The sequence below is a fragment of the Mustela nivalis genome (assembly GCF_964662115.1).
Source record: "Mustela nivalis genome assembly, chromosome: 17".
Lineage (NCBI taxonomy): Eukaryota > Metazoa > Chordata > Mammalia > Carnivora > Mustelidae > Mustela > Mustela nivalis.
Window position 1 is genome coordinate 15,261,191 of NC_139036.1, and position 27,643 is coordinate 15,288,833.

The window sequence follows — 27,643 nt, forward strand, 5'->3', positions numbered from 1 at the left end:
CCGACAAGGTAACAGATCCACGCACCTCAGCCCCTCCGGACTCCGGAGACCAGCACCAGTCGACCCCGTCCATGGCGCTGCGCAAGCACGCACGGGGGCGTTGCCTTCCACTCGCGCGACGCCTGAGGTTGCTAGCGCGCAAGCGTCAGAAGACTGCGCCGGGCGGAGAGCCTGGGAGGTGCGGAGCGCCCTTTGGGCGGCTCCCGCGGGCGAGCTGGTAGGGACACGCGCGCGCGCGGAAGGGCGGAGGCGAGGCTTTCTCTGGAGCTGGTCTCGGATTGGACGCAGCAAATCGAAGGGGTGGGAACCTCCACAGAGAGTGCCCGGCAATTGGCCAGAGGCTGGAAGGAGCGTGGTCTTGGGAGGCGGGGCGGGGGAACCGGCGGGGCAGAGCGCGGCGCTGAGATGGTGGCGGCGGCCTTGAACAAGTGAGCGAGCGGCTCCTGGAGTACCTCTCCACTGGGGAAGGGAGCCCGGGAAAGCGGGGAGCGCCGGCGACCTCCGAAGGCCCGGAGGAGGCGTCGGAGGGAGGCGCCATTCGGTGAGTGTTGGCCGAGAGAAGCGAAGTGCCCCGCCCCTCCCTTTCTTCCTGGACCGCGCCTGGCGGTGCTTCCCCCACCTCCCACCCTGCGTTCCACCCCGGACCTGAGCTCCCGGTTCCGAGTCCGGCTGTGGGACGACTGCTACGTGCCAGCCGCTCTCTTTCGCTCCCTCTCCGGCCCCCATCGGTTTTGGGAACTTGGAGATTCCCTGGTCCTCAGCCTCCCAAAGGGGAAACTGAGGCCCGGCGGGGAGTCGGGCCCCTTCTCACCAGCGTCTCCACACAGACGCCATGGCTGAACCCCTGAAGGAGGAAGAAGGGGAGGACGGCTCTGCGGAGCCCCCCGGGCCGGTGAAGGCGGAACCCACCAACACCGCTGCCTCTGTAGCGGCCAAGAACCTGGCCTTGCTCAAAGCCCGCTCCTTCGACGTGACCTTTGACGTGGGGGACGAGTACGAGATCATCGAGACCATAGGCAACGGGGCCTATGGGGTGGTGTCCTCCGCTCGCCGCCGTCTGACCGGTGAGCTTCCCTGTCATGCACCGCTTATAGATGTGGAAGCTGACCCCAGTCTCGAGCAGCCAGGAAGGAAAGCTGGGATCTAAATGCTGGTTCGAGGCAACAGATGCGGGTTAGGTGCCTTCTGGGTGCCACGCTCTGCGTGGGGCACAGTTCTCTGAAACTGCCTTGGTGGTGCGGCCTCTTTCTTAGAGAAATGACAGTCCCAGTTAGACCAGAATGGAAATTCTCTTTTTTGTTTCTAAAACAGAAGTGTGTTCCGGAAACAGAGACCAGGGCAAGGAGCTGGTGGTGGATGGGTGAGGTCTGAGATGGAGAGAGAGGGTGGGGAGGAAGAGTGAGCATGGCTTTACAGTCAGGACGCTACACCTAACTAGCTGTGCAGCCCCAACACGTTTCTGAGCCAGGGGTTAGTCATCCCCAACTTTGAACAGTTGGTATCTGCCTCCGGATTGGTGGGAAGGGAGTGTCTGGTAACATCTATAAGATGCTTAGTACAGGGCTCGACACATAGTAAGTTCTTGCTATGTGGTGGTTCTTATTCAGCGTATGGTAACTGCATTTTAGAAGGGAGATGTCGAGAGGGGCTTTTCGCCTGTCTGCAGCTGTTCTGAGGTACCTGGTGATGCCTGTGTTTTCCCTGCTCCCCAGGCCAGCAGGTGGCCATTAAGAAGATCCCTAACGCTTTTGATGTGGTCACCAATGCCAAGCGGACCCTCAGGGAGCTGAAGATCCTCAAACACTTCAAGCATGACAACATTATCGCCATCAAGGACATCTTGAGGCCCACTGTGCCCTATGGCGAGTTCAAATCTGTGTAAGGAGCAGGGATGGGAGAGGAAGGCAGAGGTGGATCTGAAGTTGCTAATGTAAGGCAGACTGGGAAAATTCTTAATGATTCCAGGACCATTGTCCCTGGCTTTGCCTGGGATAACTGTGGTTGCTTAAGAAGAGGTAGATGTTAGTGTCTTATAGAATCTTGACTTGTAGGATGGCCAGCATTCATCAGTACATTCATACAGTAACCAAATTTTTATTCTCATACCAGATAATCTCGGTCAGTCATAGAACACTGTCTTGAAAAGCTGGGCGAGCCTTCAGTTTTCTCAGTTTTTCAGGCAGCCATACAAAAAAATGGAGATGGCCCCCAAACCAAATCTATCAGCCAGCCCTGGTTTAGTCCAACCCCATCTTTTCTTTGATGGGGAAACTAGAGAGAAGAAAGTGATTTCACTTCGCTGAAGTTCACGGGAATGTTGGAGAAGAACTAGAATCTTCATATCGTACCACTGGCCTGTGCAGAGTGCGAAGATGAGGCCATTACCTGTCAAGCTGGAGGGTGTAGTGAGGCTGGGGCTGGGGCTGGCATGTGGGCAAGGTGGCCATGCCTGTCTCTCTTGTCCCCTCTAGCTATGTGGTCCTGGACTTGATGGAGAGCGACCTGCACCAGATTATCCACTCCTCCCAGCCGCTCACCCTGGAGCACGTGCGCTACTTCCTGTACCAGCTGCTCCGGGGCCTCAAGTACATGCACTCGGCTCAGGTCATCCACCGCGACCTCAAGCCCTCCAACCTGTTGGTGAATGAGAATTGTGAGCTCAAGATTGGTGACTTCGGCATGGCCCGTGGCCTGTGCACCTCGCCCGCCGAGCACCAGTACTTCATGACTGAGTACGTGGCCACACGCTGGTACCGTGCTCCTGAGCTCATGCTCTCGCTGCACGAGTACACACAGGCCATCGACCTGTGGTCCGTGGGCTGTATCTTCGGTGAGATGTTGGCCCGGCGCCAGCTCTTCCCTGGCAAAAATTACGTACACCAGCTGCAGCTGATCATGATGGTGCTGGGCACTCCGTCGCCAGCTGTGATCCAGGCTGTGGGGGCCGAGAGGGTGCGAGCCTACATCCAGAGCCTGCCCCCCCGCCAGCCTGTGCCGTGGGAGACGGTGTATCCAGGCGCTGACCGCCAGGCCCTGTCCCTGCTGGGGCGCATGTTGCGTTTCGAGCCCAGTGCCCGCATCTCCGCAGCTGCTGCCCTTCGCCACCCCTTCCTGGCAAAGTACCACGACCCTGACGATGAGCCTGACTGTGCCCCGCCTTTTGATTTTGCCTTTGACCGTGAGGCGCTCACTCGGGAGCGCATTAAAGAGGCCATAGTGGCTGAGATTGAGGATTTCCACGCACGACGCGAGGGCATCCGCCAGCAGATCCGCTTCCAGCCGTCCCTGCAGCCTGTGGCCAGTGAGCCTGGCTGCCCTGATGTTGAGATGCCCAGTCCCTGGGCTCCCAGTGGGGACTGTGCCATGGAGTCCCCTCCGCCAGCTCCACCACCATGTCCCGGCACCGCACCAGACACCATCGACCTGACCCTGCAGCCGCCCCTGCCAGCCAGTGAACCAGCCCCTGCAAAGAAGGAGGGTGCCATCTCCGACAACACCAAGGCGGCCCTCAAAGCTGCCCTTCTCAAGTCCTTGCGGAGCCGGCTCAGAGGTGCCTTGAGGAGGCAGCGGCTGGCCAGGGGGTGGGGTTGCAGAGGGGTGCTCCCAGCTCGGACAGGCTGTAGGCTTTTACCTTCTCCCTGCCAACTTCTCTGCAGATGGCCCCAGCGCTCCTCTGGAAGCTCCTGAGCCTCGGAAGCCGGTGACTGCCCAGGAGCGCCAGCGGGAGCGGGAGGAGAAGCGGCGGAGGCGGCAGGAGCGAGCCAAGGAGCGGGAGAAGCGGCGGCAGGAGCGGGAGCGCAAGGAGCGGGGGGCCGGAACCTCTGGGGGTCCCTCCACTGATCCCCTGGCCGGGCTGGTGCTCAGTGACAATGATCGCAGTCTGCTGGAGCGCTGGACTCGCATGGCCCGGCCCCCAGCCCCCACGCCAGCCCTGGCGCCAGCCCCAACCCCAGCACCAGCACCAGCCCATGCCCCAGTCCCTACCCCCAGCCCAGCCCGGCCCGGCAGCCCTCCTGCTGCCCCCCCAGCACAACCTGTGGGCTCCACCCCTGGTCCTGCACTGCAGCCCACCTGCCCACCCCCTGGCACCTCTCCCCACCCTGCCAGTCCTCCTGGGCCTATCCCTGGCCCTGCTCCACTCCAGACTGCCTCCTCTAGTCTCCTGGCCCCCCAGTCGCTTGTGCCACCCCCAGGGCTCCCTGGCCCCAGTGCTGTAGGTGTTCTGCCTTATTTCCCATCTGGCCCACCCCCTCCGGACCCTGGAGGGGCCCCTCAACCTTCCACCACAGAATCCCCCGACGTGAACCTGGTGACTCAGCAGCTGTCCAAGTCACAGGTGAGGTGCTGTGGGGACACCTGATTCTGGGGCCCAGGAAAATGGGCTTGGGAAGTCCTTGCTGTTTGGCAGGGATAGGGATGGGTGAGGCTGTGGTGCCTCCTAAGTCCGTGAGAACTGAGTGGCAGATGGGGCTTTATCTCTGAACTTGGCCTCTTGCTCTTAGAAGGAGCACAGTGCCCATGAACAGGTCGCTGGGAGACAAACGACATGCTTCCTAGGAAGGGCCTGGCCTGGAGACCGGCCCTCAATCAGTGCCCATTGATTGTCTCTGCTGGCGCTGTCACCTGAGGCTGTCCAGGCAGAGTCCCTGGCAGCATCAGGACAGACTTACAGACTTCTGTCTGCTGTTGGTAGTGCCTGGCTTGTAACCTGCCATCCTCCTTTGCAGGTGGAGGACCCCTTGCCCCCGGTCTTCTCCGGCACTCCGAAGGGCAGTGGGGCCGGCTATGGTGTTGGCTTTGACCTGGAGGAGTTCCTAAACCAGTCTTTTGACATGGGCGTGGCCGACGGGCCCCAGGATGGGTAAGATGGCTGGACCAGGCTTCTGGAATGGGCCTGTGGGTAGGGTTTTACTGGTGCAGGAGGAGCTTGCCTGTGGGATGGGCAGGGAGCCAGCCTAGGCTAACAGTGCCTCTTTCCTCCACTCTTCCTGCAGCCAGGCCGACTCAGCCTCTCTCTCAGCTTCCCTGCTTGCTGACTGGCTGGAGGGCCACGGCATGAACCCTGCCGACATTGAGTCCCTACAGCGGGAGATCCAGATGGACTCCCCAATGCTGCTGGCTGACCTGCCGGACCTCCAGGAGCCCTGAGGCCCACAGCCTGGGCCTTGCTGCTGGGTGTGGACCCCGCGACAAGACTCACAGGAATGTTTCCGAGGGCTGGAGCCCTGGGCCCGGAAGTGGAAGCTGAGCTTCGATGATTCTGCAGGTTCATCTCAGACACACTATGCAGCCTTAAGCAGCCACCTGAGCCACCGCCAAGCCATGGCAGGATCAGGAAATCTCTACTCCCTGAGCGATCCTTTTCAGTATTGTATTTTTATTATTATTATTATTATTATTATTGTTATTAATATTATGACGCGATCTTTTTGCCACCAATATGAGGCCTGTGAAATGTAAGGTTCCCTTTAGTGCCTAACTCTGGTTGTCTTTTTGGAGTTGATGGCAGGGTGTGGGCAGTAGGGGGGCAAGGAGGAGCCCGTCCTCGCATTTGGGGGCCAAGCAAATCCATTTACATGCACAACAGCCAAAGCCGGTTCATTCAGATCCTGAGGTTTTATTGAGCTTTTCACTCACCACCTGCTTCCAGCCCTGCAGAGGTGGTCCTCTGTCCCCCCAACACAGTCAAACCTCAGCTCTAGGGCGGGTGGGGGGACTTCATTCCCTGCCTGTCTCGGCGGGAGCTGTTTTAGAGCGGCGTGCGATAGCTGTGGGGAAATTTGGTTTTGGCATTGAGCTGTGGGGCCTGGGACAGGCGGGAGGGGGCAGCGGGGTAGGACTGTGAGTTGGGGCTGCGGGCCCATGGTGCTCATCACTGGGGAATGAGTTGGTGGGAGGGAGGCAGAGGATGGGAGATAACTGAGGACAGCAAAGTGGGCTGCGGGTGGGGTGTGGCTATGGTGGCCACACGCAGGTGGCCTGGCACACGCCACGGCTATTGGTCAGACTACGGCAGCCCAAGCTGGCGTGCTAGGGGGGCTCCAGACAGAGCAGTCCGCAGCAGGGGAGCTGTTGTAGCCTCAGAGAGCGGCTCCTGGCTCTCTGCCTTGTGGGGAGCAGAGGCAAGGAAGAGTCTCGAAGAGCCCAGGCAGGTCCAGGAGGCCTGGGAAAGCGGCTGGCTGTGTGGCCGCAGGTGAGGGGAGTGGAGGCCTGGGTTTGAGATGGACACCGTGGGTGTGACAGGACCCGCTGGGGCTAGAGCCGCAAGGACCCCTGGGAGAAGCAGGTGCTAAGAGAGCAGTGGGCAGGGGTTGGGGTGGGGGCTGGGGTGTAGAGGGAGCACTCATGGAGAGCTGGAGCAGCCAGGGGAGGCTTAGGGCCTGATGGGGGCCAGCCCCTCAGGCCCGGCGGATTTTCATCTCGGTGCGCTTGAGGGAGTAGTAGAAGCCCTTCCACTGGGCCCAGTTGATGCCATTTGCATAGGAGAGGTGGGAGCCACCCAGGTAGAAGCCATTGAGGTTGGCAAAGTGGCAGCTGCGGAACCAGAAGGCTCCCGAGGAGAGGGCCGCACAGTTCTGCACAAAGAGGTCCTGGTCCCGGTCAAAGGTGGAGAACTTCTGGCCACTGTGGTAGGACAGGGAGTCACCTGGCAAGAGGGGAGGAGGGATGGGGCTGCTGAGGTGGGGAGCCAGCCCCAGCCTGCCGGGGTGGCGGATGGATGATGGGCAGGAGTGACACCATGGGAGGTGTTATGTGGCAGCTGGCGGGATGGGGCACCCTCCCCGAGTGGGCCGCTGGGTCACCACGCTTTGGCATGAGGAGAAGCAGCTGCTACCCTCGGGGCTGCCCAGAGTGAGCGGACGCAGCTTCTCCAGGGGCCCCGGCCCAAGCTGGGTGAAGGCTGGCACAGCCCCTCCAGTGGGTACTGGAGGGGGTCGGGGACCCAGTGGACCATGCCAGCCTTGCCTTCCCCACCGACGCCCCCTCATTAGGCCGGCAGCTGGGCATACCTGCCCCGCCATCCTCGAAGCCTGCCACATAGAGGGTGTAGCCATCCTCCTCCGCACTGACCGCATTGGGTGAGATAGAGAATTCAGCATACTTGGCGGCGGCCGTGTTGTTCTCAAAGTCTTCCAGGTCCACCCGCAGCTCGTACTTCTGCTTCAGCGTCAGGAGGTGCAGATTCTGCAGCCCTGGGGAGAGAGGAAGGGAGAGACAGCTGGTCAGCGGAGCCCTAGCTTGGAGCAGCCCCTGGCCTCTGGGACACCCCCTGTCCCCATCTTACCCAGCCAGTACTCCCCGTCGGCACGGCCGAAGCCCAGCTTGTAGTCGTTCCAGCCCCGGAAGAAACTCACTGAGCCATTGAATCGCTTCTGGAAAACCTGGAGCAGAGAGGATAGGCCTGGACGATCAAGAGTCCAAGGGGCGGGAGCCTCACCTAGGCAGGGGCTCTGGGATGCTGAGGGCTTTTGTTAAAGGCCGAGCTGGGGCCTAAAACAAGGCCTGTGCCGGCCCCAGGCCCCTCAGTGGGCAGTTTCTGGGTGCCGGGAAAAGGTTAAGGGGGTGGGGGGTGGTTCTAGAGTTCTGGCACCTGGCAGTGCTTCCAGGGGTGGGCTGTGTGACCTTGCGCAAATTACTTCACCTCTCTGGGTTTAGGTTTCTCAGTAAAGCATACCTATCTCCCTGATGGCTTTGAGGATACAGGCACTAACCTGCCTCCAGCACCCAGAGTTCAGCCATGGGACAGCTCCCCAGCTCTGCTGTGGGGGTCGTGATCCCCATTTAGAGATGGAAAAACTGAAGCGCACAGAGGAGAAGTGTGGTCACATGGCAGGGACGAGAACTGCGCCTCCACTCCCCCTGCCCACTCACCGTCCACTTGCCGCCCTCGGTGGTCATGTCACAGAAGACAGGCACAGGCACACTGGGGCCCGAGGGGTAGATGAGGTACACGCCGTCCTCCTGGTAGCCCTGGGCGTAGATGTCATCGCAGTCCAGGGGCTGCTGAAGGCAAGACTTCTCCAGAGCTGCGGGCGGGGGCGGGGAGGGTGAGGAGAAGTAGAACAAGATGCCACCGGCCCCTCAGTGCCCTGCGGTTGGCCTCCAGCCCTAGCATGCCAAGAAATCACATGAGATTTCCCCCCAACCTGGGGGCGATGCTCAAACGTCCTTTCCACCTGCCCCGTGGTAGAAAGGAGGGGATGGCATCCTGCAGGGGCTTAGCCCTGAGGCCCGACTCCCAGAAATGAGGGCTCGGAGTCGCCTCTCCTCCCCCAGCCTGCTGGCCAGGCTGCTTACCATCTCCCCGGATCCCGGAGACCTGGGGGGCGCAGCGGGGTGCAGAGAGGAGCAGCAGCAGCGGCAGCAGGGCCAGGAGGGCCTGGGACAGGACAACAGAGTCACCTCACCTCACCGCACTGACCCCGCCCTTGCCAGCCCCGGAGCCCTTGGTGGTCTCTGCACTTGTCCCTTGTGCCAACTACCCCCTGCCGGGAACCCCTTTCTCTGCCCTTCAGTCTCTCTTTCCCTGCTTGAGAAACCCGACTCTCCTAGCTTAAGAGTTTCAACTGGATCACGAGATCCCCTGTGCCTTCACAGCCCCCCTCTCTGGTAAAGGTCCTCTTCCCAAAGTGGGCTCAGGCCCCCAGTGCCATGAGTCCCCCAGGCCCAGGCCCAGTACCTTCATGCTGCCAGTTGAGCTCAGAGAGGCTGGGTGTCTGCTGCCCCAGACTGCGCCCCAGACTGCACCCGCCCAGAGTTATATGCTGGGCCCTGGCCAGCCGCCCTGGCCCCACCCCCTGTAGCTGCAGAGCCCCCCTCTCCCCTCCTCCAGCACTGAACCAGCATCTGCTTCCACAATCAGGGGGGCTGGGGGAGGTGGGGCCCGGGCCAGGGGACCACCTGCATCTCATTAGGCCCATCAGGGGCAGATCCTGGGGATTTTGCTCCCTGCTGAGTCACACAGCTCCCTGGAGCACTTCTACCACCCGCCCCCTGGACCTGTGGACCCCCTGGGACCCCTAACCCATCCTCTGCTTCCTCATGCCTCCCCCCCGCCGCCCCCCGCCACCAGATGTCTGTTTATTTTCTCCTCCCCTGGCCTGTGTTTCATCAGCCTTTGGAGAAAGGCTAAGTAGCAGTGGGGAGGGTGTGGGTTTGCCTGGGTTCTGCGGAGGGGAGGCCCATTCTGGGGGAGCAGAGGGCTGGGGAGACTGCTTCAGAGCTCCTGATGTGGGAGCCTGTCTGGGGCTGGAGGGGGATAAGGGCAGCAGGGGCCAGGCAGTCTCCTGGCAAGAACTGGGACATTTCTGAGCCATGAGCACAGCCTGCAGGCGTCCAACTGCTGTCTGCCCCAGCTCGAGCCAGGGCCCCTCTCCAGCCCCCTTCCCGCCCCCCTTGCTCTGGCCCCTCAGGCTCCCTCCCTTGCCCTTCCCCAGAGTTCCCCGGTGATGTGTCTGGCTTACACACCACGGAGCGTGGGGCCCCCCTCTTTTCTCTTCATCTCACCCCGTTCTCTCAACCCCACCTCAGACTCCCCACTAGACCCCTCTTAAGTAATGTCTCATTTTCTCAGCCCTGAAAGCCCACCTCTTGCCCCCCACTCCCACTGAGCCAGGGTTCCCCCCTGTCTCCGCATCGTCGCTGAGGCCCATCTCCTTTCTCCTTAGAGCCCTCTCAGGGCCAAGGCTCAGCTTCTCACCTTGGACTTGAGGGGAATTTTAAGTCCAACTCATGCCTACCTTAAGGGCCTTATCCCAGCTGGCTTGTGACTCATAAAGTACAATCTAGCCACACCGGATTTCTCGCCATGGATCCCCCCTGCCCTGCCTTTGCCATCTCAGTTGTTCCCAGGGGGCCCAACTGTTGGTCTTCTCTGCTTGGTTGTGAGTGCAAATATGCAGGGCCAGCATCGTTCCTGCACGCTTCGCACTGTCCCGGGGCCTGGCATGGGCACTGACCCACTGATCAAATGTCTTTTGAGCACCTACCTTTAGCTGGCTGCTGAGGATCCGGTTTCTGCCCCTCGGGAGGGACAAAAACAGGCATTAAACACTTCATTGTAAATGTAACGTGTACTGTGCCAGGCCCTCTGTGGAATGGATGAGCAAGCGAAGTGTCCAGAGGCACGAAGGAAGGAAGAAAGAAAGAAAGTGGTTCTGGCTCACGTCCCCTCTCCTCATCCCTAAGTCAGTAAACCCTGGCTCTCTGGGCTTGGTTCTGTAGTTGCTGGTGAGAGTTGTCTGTTTCCATAGTTGGGGCACGTAGTTGGGGCACGTCCTGCGGGTTCTGGAGCCAGATTGCCAGTGTTTAAATCCAGGCTGTGCCACCTGCTAGCTGGGGGGAGACCTCAGACAAATTCTCTCTCCGCTCTGTTGCCTCAGTTTCTCCCTCTGTAAAATGAGGATAGCCACAGTATCTCCTCTGAAGAGTTGTAGGAATGACAAAGGACTACATAGCCTACAATGCATAACTATGCCTACGACCAGTAGCTAACAGGAGCCATCACCATCAGAAACCTCGCGATTGTTCCTTACACAAAGGGACTGTTTTCCGTGTGATTTTTATCCTTGTCTGTGGAAGAGGTAGTTGCCTGCCTCTCCAACCCCAAGTTCCCTCAGTGCTAAGTGGCAAGCCCAATTGTCCAGCCTCCACGGGTGGGGCCCCATGTCTCAGCTAAGAAATTGCAAATGGAAGTTTTGTAAAGGTGGGGAGCTATTCCGTCTTCTTCCTGCTATTGGTCCTATTGCTGGGCATGATGGCTGGAGCTCCAGCCGCCACCCTGAACCGTGAGGAAGAAGCCCCATCAAGAGATGGTAGAAGGTGTGTCTGCCTGGCTGGCTCAATTGGTAGAGCATCTGACTTTTTTTTTTTTTTTTAAGATTTTATTTATTTATTTGACAGAGAGTGATCCCAAGTAGGCAGAGAGGCAGGCGGTGGGGTGGGGGTGAGGGAAGCAGGATGCTCGCCAAGCAGAGAGCCCCACACGGGACTCGATCCCAAGACCCTGAGATCATGATCTGAGCTGAAGGCAGACACTTAACCCACTGAGCCGCCCAGGTGCATCTGACTCTTGATTTCAGGCTCCAGAGTTTGAACTCCATGTTGGGGCTAGAGATACTCAAAGGAAAAGAGAGGGGGACCAGTGCTCAGGGAGGAGCTGGGTCCCTCAGGACCTTGTGGAGTGAGCCCTCTGGACTGCCCTTCCATAGGCCTCACTTACATGGAAGAGAAAGAAACTTTTATCTAACTTAAGCCTCTGTTGTTTGTCCCCTGTTCCACCCAGCTGAGTCTAATCCTAATACATCGTTCCTTTCAGCAAATGCCTGCTAATTTTAGCACTGGCTACAAATAGGAAAATGATGAAAAACCAGTCATCAAAACAAATAATAAAACGTGTAGACTACAACTAATAAACAAATGTAGGAACATGAGAGAGAATTAAGCAATGAGGGATCAATCACATTTTGCCTGTTAGTTGCTTTTTTTCCCCTCTAACTTCCCCGGAACGTATGTAGGTGTGGCAAAGCAGGCAGTTGGCTCTCTGGGTGTGCTTGGGAACTAGTTTAACTCTTCAGGGGAAGAAAGAGGTTTGGTAACACAGCCTGAGAGTCTGGAACACCTCTTTGAAGATGCTGTCCCCTGAAAAACTGAAAAAAATTACAATGGACTAGTCAGTGGCCATATTTGTTGGCTTCCCATGGAGGGAAACTTCCTGCATTTCGGGGTCCCCACCCCCAATGGGAATGCAGGGGCTTACTCTCCCAGGCTTGCTTGCAGGTCTGTTGAAGGCACATGACCTCAATGTAGCCAATCAAATGCATGGCCCTGGGCTTCATTTGGGGAGATAAGTGATAAAAGAGGCAGGAGAATGAAGAACTTGCTCTTGGGGTGGTAGGGAGCCAGAGGTGTCTGGCTTCTAGGTTTTCTGGCTGGTTGGTGGTGAACTTGCAAGCACAGTGCTGAGTCATATTGGCTTCGGCTGCAAAGCCCTCAGCTTGGTTCCCCACTTTGGGCAATTGCTTTTCTCTGTCCGCGATCTTGATAAATCCATGATCCCATGATCTTGGTAAATCGGGAGTGTTTGAAGGGAACTCAAGGAGGGGAGAGGGGATGTCTCCCAACCTAGGCCAAGTGAGGGGCCTCCGAGAAAGATGAGGCTGTTTGCTAGGAGAGACACAGGCTGCTGCTGCAGCAGAGGGCGGGGTGGGGGCGACGGTGGCTGTTAGGAAGAGGGTTGGGCCCGGCGGGGCCACTGGCCAGACAAGGATGTGTCCTTTGAGCACCTGCCAGGACACATCAGGCACACTTTACCCCTGATATAGGTAGCAGCGAGCAGATACAACCTTCAGCGGTCCTGGAGCTACAGAGGAAAAACAGTGGCAGACAAGGGGAATGATGACCATCAGTGAAAAAGAAAGCGGGGTGGGGGCAGGGCAGAGAAGAAGGCCATAGTGAGATGGGATGATGGCTGGCTGAGGGTCCATGGTCCAGCATGAGCTTTCGTGGTGGAGGACACATCTCTCACTCCCCATATTTTCCTTCCTTGTAAAGGGCGAAATGAGGGATTTGGTGTGTCTCCCCACTTTTTTGGGTAGTTTGGGGCAAGTTCAGTGAACAGAGCTCAGCAGATTGGAGAGGGAGAAGGTATCCAATGCCAGGCTAAGACATTTGAAGCTGAGCCTGAGGCCTTTGGAGTTAGGGTATGTTGAGAAATGATCTTTCGTCTCCTGTCCACCTGGGATTTGTGTAACTGGGGTGCTTGGCTTTATTTTGTTATGTGAGAGGTGTGTATGCCACACTCCAGGCAAAAAGCATACAGATAAAAGGTTTTTTTTGTTTGTTTGTTTTGTTTTTGTTTTTTTAATGGTGCACAGAGTTGGAAAAACAGAGTGCTGAAAAGTCCTTTATTGCAAAACAGCAGTGCCCACCCTGGTGTTTCTGGGGGTTGGGTCTTTTCTGGTTCCTCATGTGGCCACTTGGGGGCTGTGTCCTCATTTGAGAATGTGCAGCTGTGTTACCCCTTTTTTCACTGCTTTCTTCTCCATTTTCTCTGTTCTCTTTCTCTCTCTCTCTCTTTTTAGATATTTATTTATTTATTTATTTGCCAGAGAGAGATCACAAGTAGGCAGAGAGGCAGGTGGCGGTGGGGGAAGGGGGAGCAGGCTCCCTGCTGAGCAGAGAGCCCAATGTGGGGCTCGATCCCAGGACCCTGAGATCATAACCTGAGCTGAAGGCAGAGGCTTTAACCCACTGAGCCACCCAGGCGCCCCACTCTCTCTCTTTTTTTAACCTTGAAAGATTTTATTTTTAACGAGTCTATACACCCAAGATGGAGTGAGAACTTACGACCCCGAGATCAAAAGTCTCATCTCCACAGACTGAGCCAACCAGGTGCCCCTCTGTTCTCTTTCTAATAATTTTATTAGTTGGCTGCTGGATCTCCCAAATCGATTCTTATTTGTTCTTATTTTTTGCCTGACATTTTCCATCTCTGTATTTTAAATTCTGATATCTGGAGCACAGCCTTCAGGTCAAACATTCCTATTGACTAAAAAATTAGCTTTCATGTTATTTTTATTTTCCAGTTCCTTCTTGTTTTAAGGGTTTCTTGGGAGGTATAATTTACATATGGTAAATCTACCCGTTGTAAGTGTATGGTACAACAATTGTGCCTCTAAAAAAATAGCCTTTTTTAATTATTTTTATTTCTTTCAAAGATTTTATTTATTTATTTATTTATTTGACCTAGAGAGAGAGAGAGAGAGAGAGCGAGTGCAAGCAGGGGGAGAGGCAGAAGAAGAGGGAGAGGCAGGGTCACTGCTCAGTCCCAGGGGCCCTGAGATCATGACCTGAGCCAAAGGCAGAGGCTTTAACCCACTGAGCCACCCAGGCACTCCTAGCCTTTATTTTTTAGAGGACTTTTAGGTTCAAAGCAAAACTGAGAAGAAGGTACAGAGGTTTGCTATATACACCCTCCCCTGTGATCAACATCCCCTAGCAGAGTGGAACATTTATTATAATGGATGGACCTACATTGACACGTCATCATCACCAAAAGTCCATAACTTACATTAGGGTTCCTTCTCGTGTTTTGTTTTTGTTTTTGTTTTTAAAGATCTGTTTATTTATTTGAGAGAGAGAGAATGCACACTGGTGGAGGGAGGGGCACAGGGAGAGGGAGAGAGAGAATCCTCCAGCAGACTCCCTGCCAAGCATGGATTCTGACACCAGGTTTGATCCTGGGATCCCGAGATCGTGACCCCAGTCAAAACCAAGAGTCTGCTGCCCAACCGACTGAGCCATCCAGGTGCCCCTGGATTCTATGGGTTTGGATGGCATTCCCCCACTAAAGTATCATATAGAATAGTTTACCGCCCTAAGAATCCCCTGTGCTCCTCTGATTCGCCCCCCACCCCCGGCAATCACAGATTTTTCTATTGTCTCCATAGTTTTCCCTTTTCCATAACACCACGTAATTGTAGTCATGAAGTAAGGAGCTTGTTTCACTCAGTGATATGGATTTAAGTTTCCTCCATGTCTTTCAGGGCTTGACAGCTCATTCCTTTTTAGCACGGACTAATAATAGTCCATTATTCAGAGGTACCACAGTTTATCCCTTCACCTGCGGAAGGACATGTTGGTTACAACCAAGTTTTGGCAAATGTGAAGAAAGCTGCTGTATTTAGGCAAATACCAAGGAGTGTGATTGCTGGATCCTAAGACCAAGTATGCTTAGTTACATAAGAAACTGATGAACTGTCTTTCCAGGTGGCTGTACCCCCTCGCACTCCCACCAGCAACAAAGGAGAGTTTGTGTTGCTCCACGTCCTTGCCAGCATTTGGTGGTGTCAGTGTTTTGGGCTTTTGCCCTCTACTAGGTGTGTAGTTGTGTTGTTTTAATTTGCAATTCCCCAATGACATATGCTTATTTGCTACCTACACATCTTCTTTGATGAGGCGCCTGTTTAGATCTTTTGCCCACTTTTAAATCGAGTTGTTTTCTTATTGTCCAGCCGATTCCTCCTTTTAAATTGCATGAAGTAGTTTTGTTTTCATTTTGTTTTGTTTTATGAGTGCATATCTTTTCTTACTTCTGAGGCTACAAATCAAAACTGTGAAGTTTTCTCCTGTTTCCTGCATTGTCTCTATTTTCTGCATGTCTTTATTTGACTTGGCCACTGTCTCAGGAGTTCGAGGCTTTCTTCAGACACCTGCTGCTGATTTATTCCAATTTGGGAGAAAGTTCTGGACCCTGTTAAGGAGTTTTGTGTACCCAAGTGGGGCTGGGTCTTGCCGTGGTTAATGGGTCAGAAGTGTGTTCTGCTCCACAGAACAGAAAACTGGACTGGCATCACCCACTGGAGATAATTCTTTTTTAAGGTTTTATTTATTTGACAGAAAGAGAGAGCACAAACAGGGAGTGGGAGAGGGAGAAGCAGGCTCCCTACTGAGCAGGGATGCCGACATGGGGCTCTAGGATCATGACCTAAGCCAAAAGCAGGCACTTAATTGACTGAACCATCCAGGCGCCCCAGTTGGAGATAATTTGTTTTTATATTTACACAGCAAACAAACAAAATACAGAAATGGGCAAATCAGGGCTACTTGAGTATTGTAACTTCTTTCATTTCCTTACTGTATTTTTAGCAGGTTTTGAAGGAAGGGGAAATACATGTGAGGTATAAATCCACCAGATTTAACCTCCTGGATTATTGACACACTTAAGCTTATTTTAAATAATTTCTTACTGTAGGCACAATTTCCTACTTTTTATACATGAAGAAACTGAGGCCCACAGAGATAGCAGGACCTGGGTTAGAACCTGAACCTCATTCTTTTGTCCTATTCCTGGGAGCTCCAAGGAACACATGGGACACATGGATTTGTGAACACATGGGACAGGAGAACATCAGGTTCTTGGGACACATGCAGGAGCAGAGCAGGCCCCATGTGACAGAGGGAGATCCAGCTAGGAAGGGGACAAGGACTCCGAGCTCATGGAGGGTGTGGGAGGCTTCTTAGGGTACCAGGTGACTGACATGACACATGGCATTTTCTGTGGTGCCTGCCCCATGGTGCCCCTCCCTGATAGCTGGTCAGCCAGGTCCTGGCTTTTGTGGCCTTGCTGCCTGTGCCTGCCTGCCCATCAGCTCCCCAAGGACAGGAGCTGGCCCCACTGTCCCCTGGCACCTGGCACCTGGCAATCACCAGGGAACCGCCTTGAGGTGCTGATGGGGGTGGGTGGGAGCAGCTCTCTGTCCAGACGCCAGCACCTGCTGAAGGAAACATGCCTGGGTTCTGGGATCCCCAGGAGAAGGAAGGAGCAGAGCCATGGAAAGGAAGTCAGGGAGGGGACGGGGAGTCGAGGGGCCTAACAGATGGGAGTGGGAAAGAAAGAGAGTAGGTGCCAGGGGTCAGTTCATAGCATAGGAGGCCTGGAGGGCTGGGACAAAAGTGATGTTATTTGGTAAACTGGGAAGTGTCCTACACATTTGAGAGCCTCTTCCTGGAGATCTTTTGCACGTTTGTCCCTTCATTCCTTCCGTGCTTGGAAGGAAGCAATGCACGCATTGCATGGCAGTCACCTTGCTGGACAGCAGGTTACAGCCCCGAAAGGTACAGGCCCCACTCTGGCGCTTACAATGCTGAGAGTTTCGGGAAACAGAAACGAAACAAACAGTACTGCACATCCACACTCTCCTTGGCGCACACTGCGGAGCCCCAACAAAATGCTGCTCTTGTAACAACGGGGGTGCACCAAGGAAGAAGCCCTCTACTGGGGGACAGACAAAAAACACGACACACAGGTGCCTTATCTAGCTGGCTGCATGGTGAGGAGTACCTCTGTCACAACTTTTCAACTCTGCCATTGGGGCACAAAAGCAGCCAGAGACAATCCACAAACTCATGAGTAAGGCTCTGTCCCAGGAGAGCTTTACTGACATATCATGGGCACTGGGTTGATGTTGCCCACAGTGTGCCAAGCCCTGGAATAAAGACGTAAAGGAAGCAAGGGAAGGAGCCCTTGAGGATATTTGAGTAAAGAACAGCTGGAGCAAAGGAAGCAGCATGTGCAAATGTCCTGAGGTGGGAGTGTGCCAAGGTGTTTGAGGAACACTTAATCAGCTGGGGTGCCTGGAGTGAAGAGGATAAAAGTGGGAATGTAGTAGAAGGGTTCAAGCAAAGGTGGGGCCTTGTCCTTGTAGGAACTTTGGCTTGTGCAGTTATCAGCTGTGGGAAGGAAGGGCTGTAAAGCACTCCAGTGCATAACTGTCCTCATCTAAATACACTGAGACTAAATGGCTAGTTCCTGCCTGAGGGAGGACTGCGAGCAGGTTCCTCTTTTTCCAGTAGAGAATTGGTCATGGTCTAGGTCCCAAGGGACTCACCAGGATGCGAAAAACCAAGTGCCCTTCCTCCTCCTTCCAGACACGGCAGGGACTTCTGCCCAGGGCCAGGCTGCGAGTGGGACCGAGCAGTGGGTGGTGGGGCGGCAGGGGTGTGTGTCATCCAGGCCACCTACATGTCCCCCAGGGACTGGGGCTCCCTGGTCCAGTGGTGGCATTGCCAACTGGGTGTCTTGAGATCTTCCATGACTGCCCTGGTTGGATGAGGGTGATTTTGGCTCTTACAAGCTGAAAAGCGATCACATCCTGGCATTTCTAATATAGCTGAAGCCAAGTTCAAAGTGCATCAGCCTGATGTCATCATTTTTCTTTCCTACTTATGTGTAACAATTTATAGGAAAGGGGGCAGGAGGCACCAATTTAAGCGTGCAGTATGACGAACTCTTACATGGGTAAACGGCTGGGTCACCACCCCTGGTCAAGAGAGAATATTTCCAGCCCCCCGCGGCTTCTCCCTGCCCCTCCAAGTCTGTATGTGCACCCCAGCATGAGGTAGACTCTTCTACCTCCCCTCCCCTTACACCAGTTTTACTCCTTCTTGAACTTCCTGTAGATGGAGTAATTCAGTATACAGTCTTTGGTGTCTGGTTTCTTTTGCTCAACATGGGAGATTTTTTTTTTTTTAAGGTTTTATTTATTTATTTGAAAGAGAGAGAAAGCACAAGCAGTGCAGGGGCAGCAGGGAGGCAGAGGGAGAGAAAGACGCAAGCTCCCCACTGAGCAGGGAGCCTAATGTGGGACTCAACCCTGGAATCATGACCTGAGCAGAAGGCAGTCGCCCAACCGACTGAGCCACCCAAGCGCCCCAACACAGAAGCTTTTTGTTGTTGTAGGTATAGGTAGTGGTTCTCAAAGTGTCATCTGGGGTCCTCCTCAGGGTCTCCGAGACCCTTTCAGGGCATCTGAGAGGTCGAAATGATTTTCACAATAATACTAAATGTCATTTGTGGGGCACCTGGGTGGCTCAGTGGGTTAAGCCGCTGCCTTTGGCTCAGGTCATGATCTCAGGGTCCTGGGATCGAGCCCCCGCATCGGGCTCTCTGCTCGGCAGGGAGCCTGATTCCCTCTCTCTCTGCCTGCCTCTCTGTCTACTTGTGATCTCTCTCTGTCAAATAAATAAATAAATAAAAATCTTAAAAAAAAAAAAGTCATTTGTGTAAGTCAATCAGAGAAAGACAATTATATGATCTCCCTGATATGAGGAAGTGGAGATGCAATGTGGGGGGTTTAAGGGGTAGGATTAGAATAAATGAAACAAGATGGAATCGGGAGGGAGAGGCTCTTAATAAGAGGCTCTTAATCTCACAAAACAAACTGAGGGTTGTGGGGGAAGGGGGGCAGGGGGAGGGTGTTTAGGTTATGGATGTTGGGGAAGGTATGTGCTATGGTGAGTGCTGGGAAGTGTACAAACTTGGCGATTCACAGGCCTGTACCCTGGGGCTAATAATACATTATATGTTAATAAAAATTTTTTTAAAATTAAAAAAATTAAATGTCATTTGTGGGGTGCCCAGGTGGCACAGTTGGTTAAGCACCTGACTCTTGGTTTCCAGTCAGGTCAGGACCTCAGGGTCTTGAGATGGAGCCCCATGAGAGAGCCCATGGATTTTGTACCTAGTTTCTTCCAATGGTAGCATCTTGTCAAATTATAGTTCGATATCAGAACCTGGATATCGACATGGATGCAGTTAAGATACAGGGCATTTCAAGGGCGCCTGAGTGGCTCAGTCAGTTAAGCCTATTTTTGGCTCAGGTCATGATCTCAGAGTTCTCAGATCAAGTCCCACATTGGACTCCTAGCTCCATGGGGAGTTTGCTTCTCCCTCTGACCTTCCCTCTCATGCTCTGTCTCACTCTGTCTCTCTCTCTATCTCAAATAAATAAAATCTTTTTTTTTAAAGATTTTATTTATTTATTTGTCAGAGAGAGAGCGAGAGAGAGCGAGCGAGAGCGAGCACAGGCAGACAGAGTGGAAGGCAGAGTCAGAGGGAGAAGCAGGCTCCCTGCAGGGCAAGGATCCTGATGTGGGACTCAATCCCAGGACGCTGGGATCATGACCTGAGCCGAAGGCAGCTGCTTAACCAACTGAGCCACCCAGGCGTCCCAATAAATAAAATTAAAAAAAAAAAAAAAAAAAAGAGGGCGCCTGGGTGGCTCAGTGGGTTAAAGCCTCTGCCTTCAGCTCAGGTCATGATCCCAGGGTCCTGGGATCGAGTCCCGCATCGGGCTCTCTGCTCAATGGGGAGCCTGCTTCCTCCTCTCTCTCTCTGCCTGCTTCTCTGCCTACTTCTGATCTCTGTCTGTCAAATAAATAAAATCTTAAAAAAAAAAAAAAAGATACAGGGCCTTTCCACCACTGCGGGATCCCTCCTGTTGCTCTCTTATAGTGACACTTACTTCCTGCCTGTCCCCCAATGCCTCCTTAACCCCCTGGGCAACCACCAAGTGTTCTCTGTTTCTATAATTTTGTCGCTTCAAGAATGTCCTACAAATGGAATCATACAACTTATCCCCTGTCGGAACTGGCTTTTTTCATTCAACGTAATTCTCTGGAGCTCCATCGGGGTCATTTCCTGCATCAATATTTCATTCTTTTTTAGGGGTGAGTGGTATTCTACCACTTGGTGTGATCATTTGCCTGTTGAAGGCCATCTGGGTTGTTTCTAGGTTGGGGTTATTATGAGTAGAGCTGCTATAATTATCTGTGTACAGGTCTTTGTGTGAACATGATTTTTTTTTAAGATTTATTTATTTGAGAAAGGGAGAGCATGTACAAGTGGGGGTGGGGGCAGAGGAAGAGGCAGAGAGAGAGAGAATCCCCAGCAGACTCCTGCTGAGCATGGTGCTGGACTCAGGACTCCATCTCATGACCCTGAGATCATGACCTGAGCTGAAATCAAGAGTTGGGTGCTTAACCGACTGAGCTACCCAGGCGCCCAGAACATAATCCTTTATTTCTCTGGGATGAAAGCCCAGGAACACTTGTTGGGGTCAGATGATAGTTGCATGTTTAGTGTTTTTGGGTGGTTTTTTTTTGTTGTTTTTTGTTTTTTTTTTAGCAAACTCAAACTGGTTTCCAGAACAGCTGTGTCATTTCACATTCCTACCAGCACAGCAAATATGTGAGCGATCCAGTTTCTCTGCATCCTTGCCAGCATTTGATATTGCCATTATCTTTTATTTTAACCATTCTGCTAGATATATAACCGTATCTCATTGGGATTTTAATTTGCATTTCCCTGATGGTTAATAATGTTGATCTTTACGTGTGCTTATTTGCCATTTGTCTGTCCTTTCCAATGAAATGTTTGTTCATGTCTTTTGCCCATGTTGTAATTGGGTGGTTCACTTTTTCACTGCCAAGTTTTGAGAAATCCTCGTCCAATCTAGATGATAGTCTTTTGTCAGATATGTGACTTGCAAATATCTTCTCCAACTCAGTGACTGGTCTTTTCATCCTCTTAACAGAGTCAGTCCTTCATAGAATGAACACTTTACATTTTGAGTAAATTGAATTTATCAAATTTTCCTTTTATGGATAATGCTGTTAGTGTCATGTCTCACAACATTTTGCCTAGTTCTGGGTCCCAAAGATTTTCTATGTTTTTCCTAGAAGGTTTATAATTTTACACTTCTTTTTTTTTTTTTTTTTTAGATTTTTATTTATTTATTTGTCAGAGAGAAAGAGAGCACAACCAGGGGGAGCAGCAGGCAGAGGGAGAAGCAGGCTCCCCGCTGAGCAAGGAGCCCAGTGCAGGACTTGATCCCAGGAGCCTGGGATCACGACCTGAGCCAAAGGCAGACGCTTAATCAACTGAGTCACCCAGGCATCCCCCCCACTTTTTAAAAAAGATTTTTATTTATTTATTTGTCAGAGAGTGAGAGAGTATAATTCTACATTTAGGTTGATGATACATTTTGAGTTAGGTTTTGTACAAGGTATGATGTTTAAGTTAAAGTTTTTGTTTTGTTTTTGCTTACAGATATCCAATCACACCAGCATCATTTACTGAAAAGAACATCTTTCCTCCATTGTATTATTTCTATATCTTTATGAAAAATCAGTTGAGTATGTTTGTGAGGTCTATTTCTGGGCTCTCTAGTTTGTTCTATTGATCTATATGTCTCTTCCTCTGCCTGTACCACACAGTCTTGATTACTATGGCTGTACAGTAAGTCTTGAAGTTCGATAAAATAATTTAGCTTAGTTTATTTTTTCCTTTTCAAAAATTGTTTTCACTATTCTAATCCTTCTACCTTTCCATATAAATTTTAGAATAACCTGTGTATGTACAAATATGTCTTTCTGGGATTTTTATAGGAATCGCATTAAACCTAGATGTTAATTTGGGAAGAAATGATCAACATCTTTATTATGTTGAGTCTTCCTACCCATGAACATGGTGTGTTTCTCCATTTATTTAGATCTTTAATTTCTGTTAATGGAATTGTGTCACTTTCAGCATACAAATCCTGCATGTGGTTTGTTAAATTTATACTTAAGTGCTTTTTAAAGTGTAACTGTAAATACTCAAATATTATAAAAACATACTATTTGCAATTCCCATGTGTTCATTGCTAATCTATAGAAATAGAATAGATTTTTGTATGCTTTTCTTATATCCTTTGACTTTGCTGAAATCACTTATTCCTTTGAGGAGGTTTTGACTCTTTCTTGTTGGATCCCTTGGGACTTTCTACTTACACAATCATATCATCTCCAAAGAAAGACAAATTCATTTTGTCCTTTCCTACCTATACACCTTTAAATTTCCTTTTCTTGCCTTATTGCACTGGCTAGAACTTCCAGTACTGTGTTGAGTGAAAGTAGTAAGAGCAGAAATTCTTGCCTAGATCTTGATGTTAGTGGGGAAGCATTCAGTCTTTCACCATTATGTTAATTTTAGCTGTTGGGTTTTTGTAGATACTCTTTATCAAGTGGAGGGATTATCCCTACATGCCTCTTTTTCTGAGAGTTTTTTTTTTTCTTATCCCAGAGTTTCACTGGGTGTTGAATTTCATCAAATGCTTTTTCTGCACCAGTTAATATGACTATATGACTTTTCTTTTATAGTCTGTTCATATGATGGATTGTATTGATTGGTTTTCAAATATTGAACTGAACTTTCATCCCTAGAATAAATTCCACTTTGTCATGGTGAATAATTCTTCCTATATATTGCTGAATTCTATTTTCTAGTATTTTGTTAATGAATTTTGCATCTGTTCATGAGGTATATTGGTCTGGATATTTATTTTTTTTAGAACTGTCTTTGGTTGTGGTATAGGGCAGTACTAGGTTTATAAATGAACTGGGAAATGGTTCCTCCTCCTTCCGTTTTTCTGGGAGATGTTGTATAAAATTCTTGTTAATTCTTCTTTAAAAGTGTGGTAGAACTCTCTAGGAAAACCACATGGGCCTGGAGATCTTTTCCTTCCTGAAAAATATTGTGCTGCTTCCTTCTGCCTGCATGGCTTTTGAGGAGAAATCCGTGGTCATTTGAATTGTTTTCCCCTATAGATATGTGTTGTTTTTCTCTGACTGCTTTAAATATTTTTCTTTGTCTTTAGTTTTCAGAAGGTTAATGATGGAGTGTCTTGCCTTGAATTGGGGTGTGGTGGTTATCTTGTTTGGGATTTGCTCATCTTCCTTAATCTGTAGGTTTATGTCTCTTGTCCAGTTGGAAGTTTTTAGCCATTATTTCTTTGAGTACCTTTATTGCCCCTCCCTCCTTCTCTCCTGTGACACAAATGTTAGACCTTTTGTTATAGTTTCATAGGTCCCTGACTCTGATGATTATTTTCCCATGTCTTTTCTTTTGAGTTGTCAGATTGGGTAATTTCTGTTGTTTTGTCTCTAGTTCACTGGTTCTCTCCTGTCTGCTCCATTTTGCTGTGGAGCCCATCTGTTGAGCTTTATATTTGTTATTCTATTTTCAGTTCTAAGATTTCCATTTCATTCTTCTCTAGAGACTTTATTTATTTATTTATTTAGGTGCCCGTTTCTATGTTTTCATTTGTTTCAAGTGTGTTTGTACTTGTTTGTTAAGCATATTTATTTATTTATTTATTTATTTATTTTGGTGAAGCTTTCTATGTTTTCATTTGTTTCAGGTGTGTGTGTAATTGCTTATTGAAGCATTTTGTCATGCCTGCTTTAAAAATCTCTGTTAGATCAGGGGCACCTAGGTGACTCAGTGGTTAGGTGTCTGCCTTTGGCTCAAGCTGTGATCAGGGTCCTGGGATCGAGCCCTGTATCAGGCTCCCCGCTCAGCAGGGGAGTCTGCTTCTCCCTCTTCCACTCCCCCTGCTTGTGTTCCCTCTCTTGCCATGTCTCTTTCCATCAAATAAATAAATAAAATCTTTAAAAAAGCAAATCTCTGCTAGGTCATTCTAACATCTCTATCTTCTTGCTGTCAGTCTCCATTGATTGGTCTTTTCGTTGACCATGAGATCTTCCTGGCTCTTGGCATTGAGGCAGAGAAACTGAAGGGTCCCCATTTAAAAAAAAAAAAAAGAGAGAGAGAGAAAAGCTGTTTTTAATTTTGTTCTTTTTCCTGCTTGTGTTCTTGCTGGGACTTGTACCCCTGCCTTATACAGGCTGTACAAAGCAGATAGTGTATGTCACCCTTGTCAAGGTCGAGGAGTTAATGATTTCTTTGGTGTCTTCTAGCACAATAGATAACGTCAGATTGACCAGGCAAAGTTGTCCTGAAGGTTTTCCAAGACAACTAACTTACCAAGAGTCGACTTATAGAGAACACCTAAAAGCTGATCTTTGTTCCTGGATTTCTGACTAAGAGGACTCATGCCCCAGACCACCATCCTCAATACAAAGACTCCCTCTTCTTTCTTTTCTGAGTCTCCCAGACCTCTGTCTGTATCTACACTCTCTACAACTTTAATAGACTATGTTCTCATTTTCCCTTGGCTCACGTTCAATTCCTAGCCTGTGCAAAGCCAAGGACCCCCTTGGCTGGTCGTGAAGACACCCTCTGGGTCCTCGGACTCAGCCAGCCTGCAGCAGTATGATGAGTGATTTTCTAATGAAACCTGGCCATTTTCTGATTATGTTATGAGACACTGGGTCCTATTTAAACCTCTCTTAGCTGGCTTTCTCTGACACCCCTCTGGCAGGGAAAAAGGGGGCACTGCTTCAGTATGCCAGGTGAAGGGAGAAGTCCAGATTTCTCCTTCTGCCTCTCTACCCCAGCGGGGGCTCCCCGTGACTGCTGGATGGGTCAGAGCTTTGGCTCCCCATGTGGCCTCTATGGTAGAGCACTTGATCCTGGCTGGGAGGAAAGTTAAACCTCCCTACCTGACCTTCTCTGCCACCAACCAGGTAAGCTGACACGTCTGCGGGTGTGAGTGGGAGTGGGGCTGCATCTTTTCCGTGTTGTCTGGCTGGAGTATATATTGTCCCAAAGCTTCCTATCTTGCCAGGCTGTCCCTTTTTGGGAGCTTTGGCTAAAGAGAGGGCTTATTTAGGGGCTCTTTGCTTTGTTTGCTCCCACTGCCCTTTCCAGATGGCTTGCTTCTCCAGCGCCCCCATCTGTGACAGTGAGACAAAAAGAAAACCCAGGACACGCGCCTCTGTGTCACTCCTTGTGTTCTGAGGTGCCCAGGCTGTCTGCTTTCTTTTCTCTACCTTTCAGAGTCTCTTCTGTATATTGTTAAAAAGAAACCACAGAGCCAAAATGGCGTCACTGTGTTCAGCCCCACCAAGAATACCTAACCTAATTGCCGTTTCCGCCTCTCCCAGGAGGAGAATTCTAAACCAATCCGTCTGGAATTTTCTGGTCAGCGCCAGTGAGGTAATCTGCTCCAGACGACCCCCTGCCTTCCTCTAAGAGAAGGGGACCTTGCTCGAAACAGTCTTCTGCTAATAACATCCTGTCCCACCCTTTACCGCCTATAAAAAGCCTTCCATTTTGTGCTACTCCTTGGACTACCCTTCTATCTGGTATGGGGGAATCGGTGACTAGAGCCAATTAGATATTTCAGTCCACTTAGTTGAATTTTCGTTCTCTAACAGTCACTAAGGTCCACGGTTTCTTGTATTTTGCACAGGAATAGGAATAAGCAGGTCTATGGATCTTCCTGCAAGAAGAAATTCCTTAGACAGATTATAATGAGGTGTAACTTACATCCAGCAGGGCAGACCCATCTTCACAGACACGTACACCCGCTCACCGCCACCTCGATGACACACTTCTGGTGGTTCAGCAGGCTCTCCAGTCCTGGGAAGGACTAAATTTTGATTTAGGTTCTTTAAATAGCCCTGGCTGGCTGGGATGGAGGGTGGATTGGTGAGAGGTGGGGAGGGAGTGGGCTTCTCAGCCAGTCATCTGTTCCCTGTGGCCACTGTGGGTGGGTCGGTGGGTGGGGGTCGCCTGGGGTCTGGGGTCTGTGAATCACTCCCAGGTCTGCTCGGGCCTCTCAGCTGACTGTGTCCCCTTCTCTCTAGCCCTGCGACATCAGTTGGGATGGAGTGGCCTGGGTTGCCTGATCAGCGCGGGGAACTGCTGCCCTTTTGCCCTCCAGACTCATTGTTGAAAAGCAGGGGAGGATGGCACCTGGGGGGATGGGGGCTCAGTGAGGTGAGCCACCAGGCTTGCCTCCAAGGCTGATTCACAGCTTGCTTTTATCGAGCACCAACTGCATGTTAGGACTTCTGCAAAGACCCTGCAGAGGAGCAATTAGTATCTTCAGTTTTCCTGCTGGGAAACTGAGCCTGAGTGAGGGGCGTGACTTGGCCCAGGGAGCTGGGTGGAACCGTATTTGAGCTGAGGCCTGCTGGATGCCGAAGGCTGGGTGCTGCCCAGAGTCCCCCGCAACCTTGCTGGTCTGGTCCAGCTGAAGGAAGGTTTAGAGCAGCTGGCCAGGGAGGTCCATACGCAGAGGTCTGGACTGCTGCCGGCTCCCGGCTCTGTTCGGTCTGGCTGTTTGCCTACGTCCAGCTGCAAGGCGCTGGGGGACGTGGGTCAAGCTGGGCAGAGTCTGTGATGGGAAGTTTGCTTCTCAGAGGCCAGCTGGCTACGACTCTCAGCGCCTTGGCTGACGGCCTGGATGGTCCAGACCTGGGTAGGCAGCATGGGAGTTGGAAGGGGGTGGTACAGGGGAGTGGAGGTTTCCGGAACCAAGTCTAGGATCTGATCTGGGGGGGATGACGGTGCATGAGGGTGGGTCAGCTGCCAGAAGACCAGGACCCCTGCCAGTGAACCTCCAGAAAGGTGCCTAGGGGGCTTCCACAAGCCCCCGTGATCACCACGATCGCCTTCTTCTTCCTCTCCTGCTGACCCCAATCTCCTGCTTGACCCTGCCTTTGCAGCACACCTTCCTACCTCCTCATGTTTGAATGTTGGCTTCTCTCCTCTTTCCTCACACTCAGGAGATGTCTGTTGGGGCAGCCCAGGCCTGACTGTTTCAGCTGCTTGAAGCTTCAGTGAAAGAACGGATGTAAAGCCTGAGGAAGTCATTAAACAACCCCCACAACAAGCCTCACTTTCCTCATCTGTATAATGGGGGAAGGGTTAATTCTCATGTCAGGCTGTTGTGAGGGTTAACGAGTCTCCGGGTGCCTCCTGCCCCTTCTCCCAACCCCTACAGACTGGCCCCCGGCTTCTCCCCACTTCTGATCTTCTATGCCAACCGCCAGAGCCAGCCTCCAAATGCTCTACAGAAAACTCCACTCTTCTGGTTCTCAGTTTTATTTTTAGGGGACAGAGTCTAGTTTCCTTAGCCTGGCAGCCAGGTCCCTTCTAGCTCCTGCCAGCCCCTCCAAGCTTCTTTCCTCACGCTCCCCATGTTCACGTGCTTGTCATCCACTTGGGGCCTCTTACGAACTGAATTGTGTTCCCTCAAAATCTGTAGGTTGAAGTTTTAACCCCCAGTGTCTCAAAATGTGACTGTACCTGAAGATGGAGCCTTCTTCATTTTTATGGTTTTTTTAAAAAAATAATTTTCAATCCATTTTTGAACTGTAATAGACCTATTTATTTATTTATTTTATTTAAGTTGATTTAACCTAAGGAATCTCTACACCCAACATGAACTCATGACCCTGAGACCAAGAGTTGCACACTCTTCCAAGTGAGCCAGTCACTCTTCCAAGTGAGCCAGTCAGGTATCCCCAAGACAGCCTTTAAATAGGTAATGGGGATAAAATGAAGTCATTGGGGTGAGCCCTAGTCCAATGGCTGGTGTCCTTACACGAAGAGGAGATTGGGACACTC

The 27,643-nt window shown here is 51.5% G+C and overlaps 2 protein-coding genes across 2 annotated transcripts; one reads left to right on the forward strand and one right to left on the reverse strand.

Moving 5' to 3' along the window:
* The first annotated feature begins 354 nt into the window (after window positions 1–354).
* MAPK7 (mitogen-activated protein kinase 7) lies at window positions 355–5,479 on the forward strand. Its single transcript, XM_082708427.1, has 7 exons — window positions 355–541; window positions 828–1,064; window positions 1,713–1,878; window positions 2,472–3,550; window positions 3,657–4,336; window positions 4,728–4,861; window positions 4,995–5,479. The coding sequence occupies exons 2-7, from the start codon at window positions 833–835 to the stop codon at window positions 5,146–5,148; spliced, it is 2,445 nt and encodes an 814-aa protein (XP_082564553.1). The 5' UTR covers window positions 355–541; window positions 828–832; the 3' UTR covers window positions 5,149–5,479.
* A 118-nt stretch (window positions 5,480–5,597) lies between these two features.
* On the reverse strand, window positions 5,598–8,779 carry MFAP4 (microfibril associated protein 4). Its single transcript, XM_082708428.1, has 6 exons — window positions 8,681–8,779; window positions 8,299–8,380; window positions 7,873–8,027; window positions 7,286–7,382; window positions 7,011–7,193; window positions 5,598–6,646 (listed from the first exon to the last, which is right to left on the reverse strand). Exons 1-6 carry the CDS (start codon window positions 8,684–8,686, stop codon window positions 6,399–6,401), a joined length of 771 nt encoding a protein of 256 aa, XP_082564554.1. The 5' UTR covers window positions 8,687–8,779; the 3' UTR covers window positions 5,598–6,398.
* Window positions 8,780–27,643: the final 18,864 nt, after the last annotated feature.

Excerpts from the sequence above, each read along its gene's own strand:
- MAPK7 (XM_082708427.1), top strand. The coding sequence starts at position 833 with ATGGCTGAACCCCTGAAGGAGGAAGAAGGGGAGGACGGCTCTGCGGAG. Across the intron at positions 4,337-4,727 it reads AGCAGCTGTCCAAGTCACAG|GTGGAGGACCCCTTGCCCCC; the intron begins GTGAGGTGCTGT and ends CCTCCTTTGCAG. Across the intron at positions 4,862-4,994 it reads GCCGACGGGCCCCAGGATGG|CCAGGCCGACTCAGCCTCTC; the intron begins GTAAGATGGCTG and ends CTCTTCCTGCAG.
- MFAP4 (XM_082708428.1), bottom strand. Across the intron at positions 7,383-7,872 it reads CCGAGGGCGGCAAGTGGACG|GTTTTCCAGAAGCGATTCAA; the intron begins GTGAGTGGGCAG and ends TCTCTGCTCCAG. Across the intron at positions 7,194-7,285 it reads CGACGGGGAGTACTGGCTGG|GGCTGCAGAATCTGCACCTC; the intron begins GTAAGATGGGGA and ends CTCTCTCCCCAG.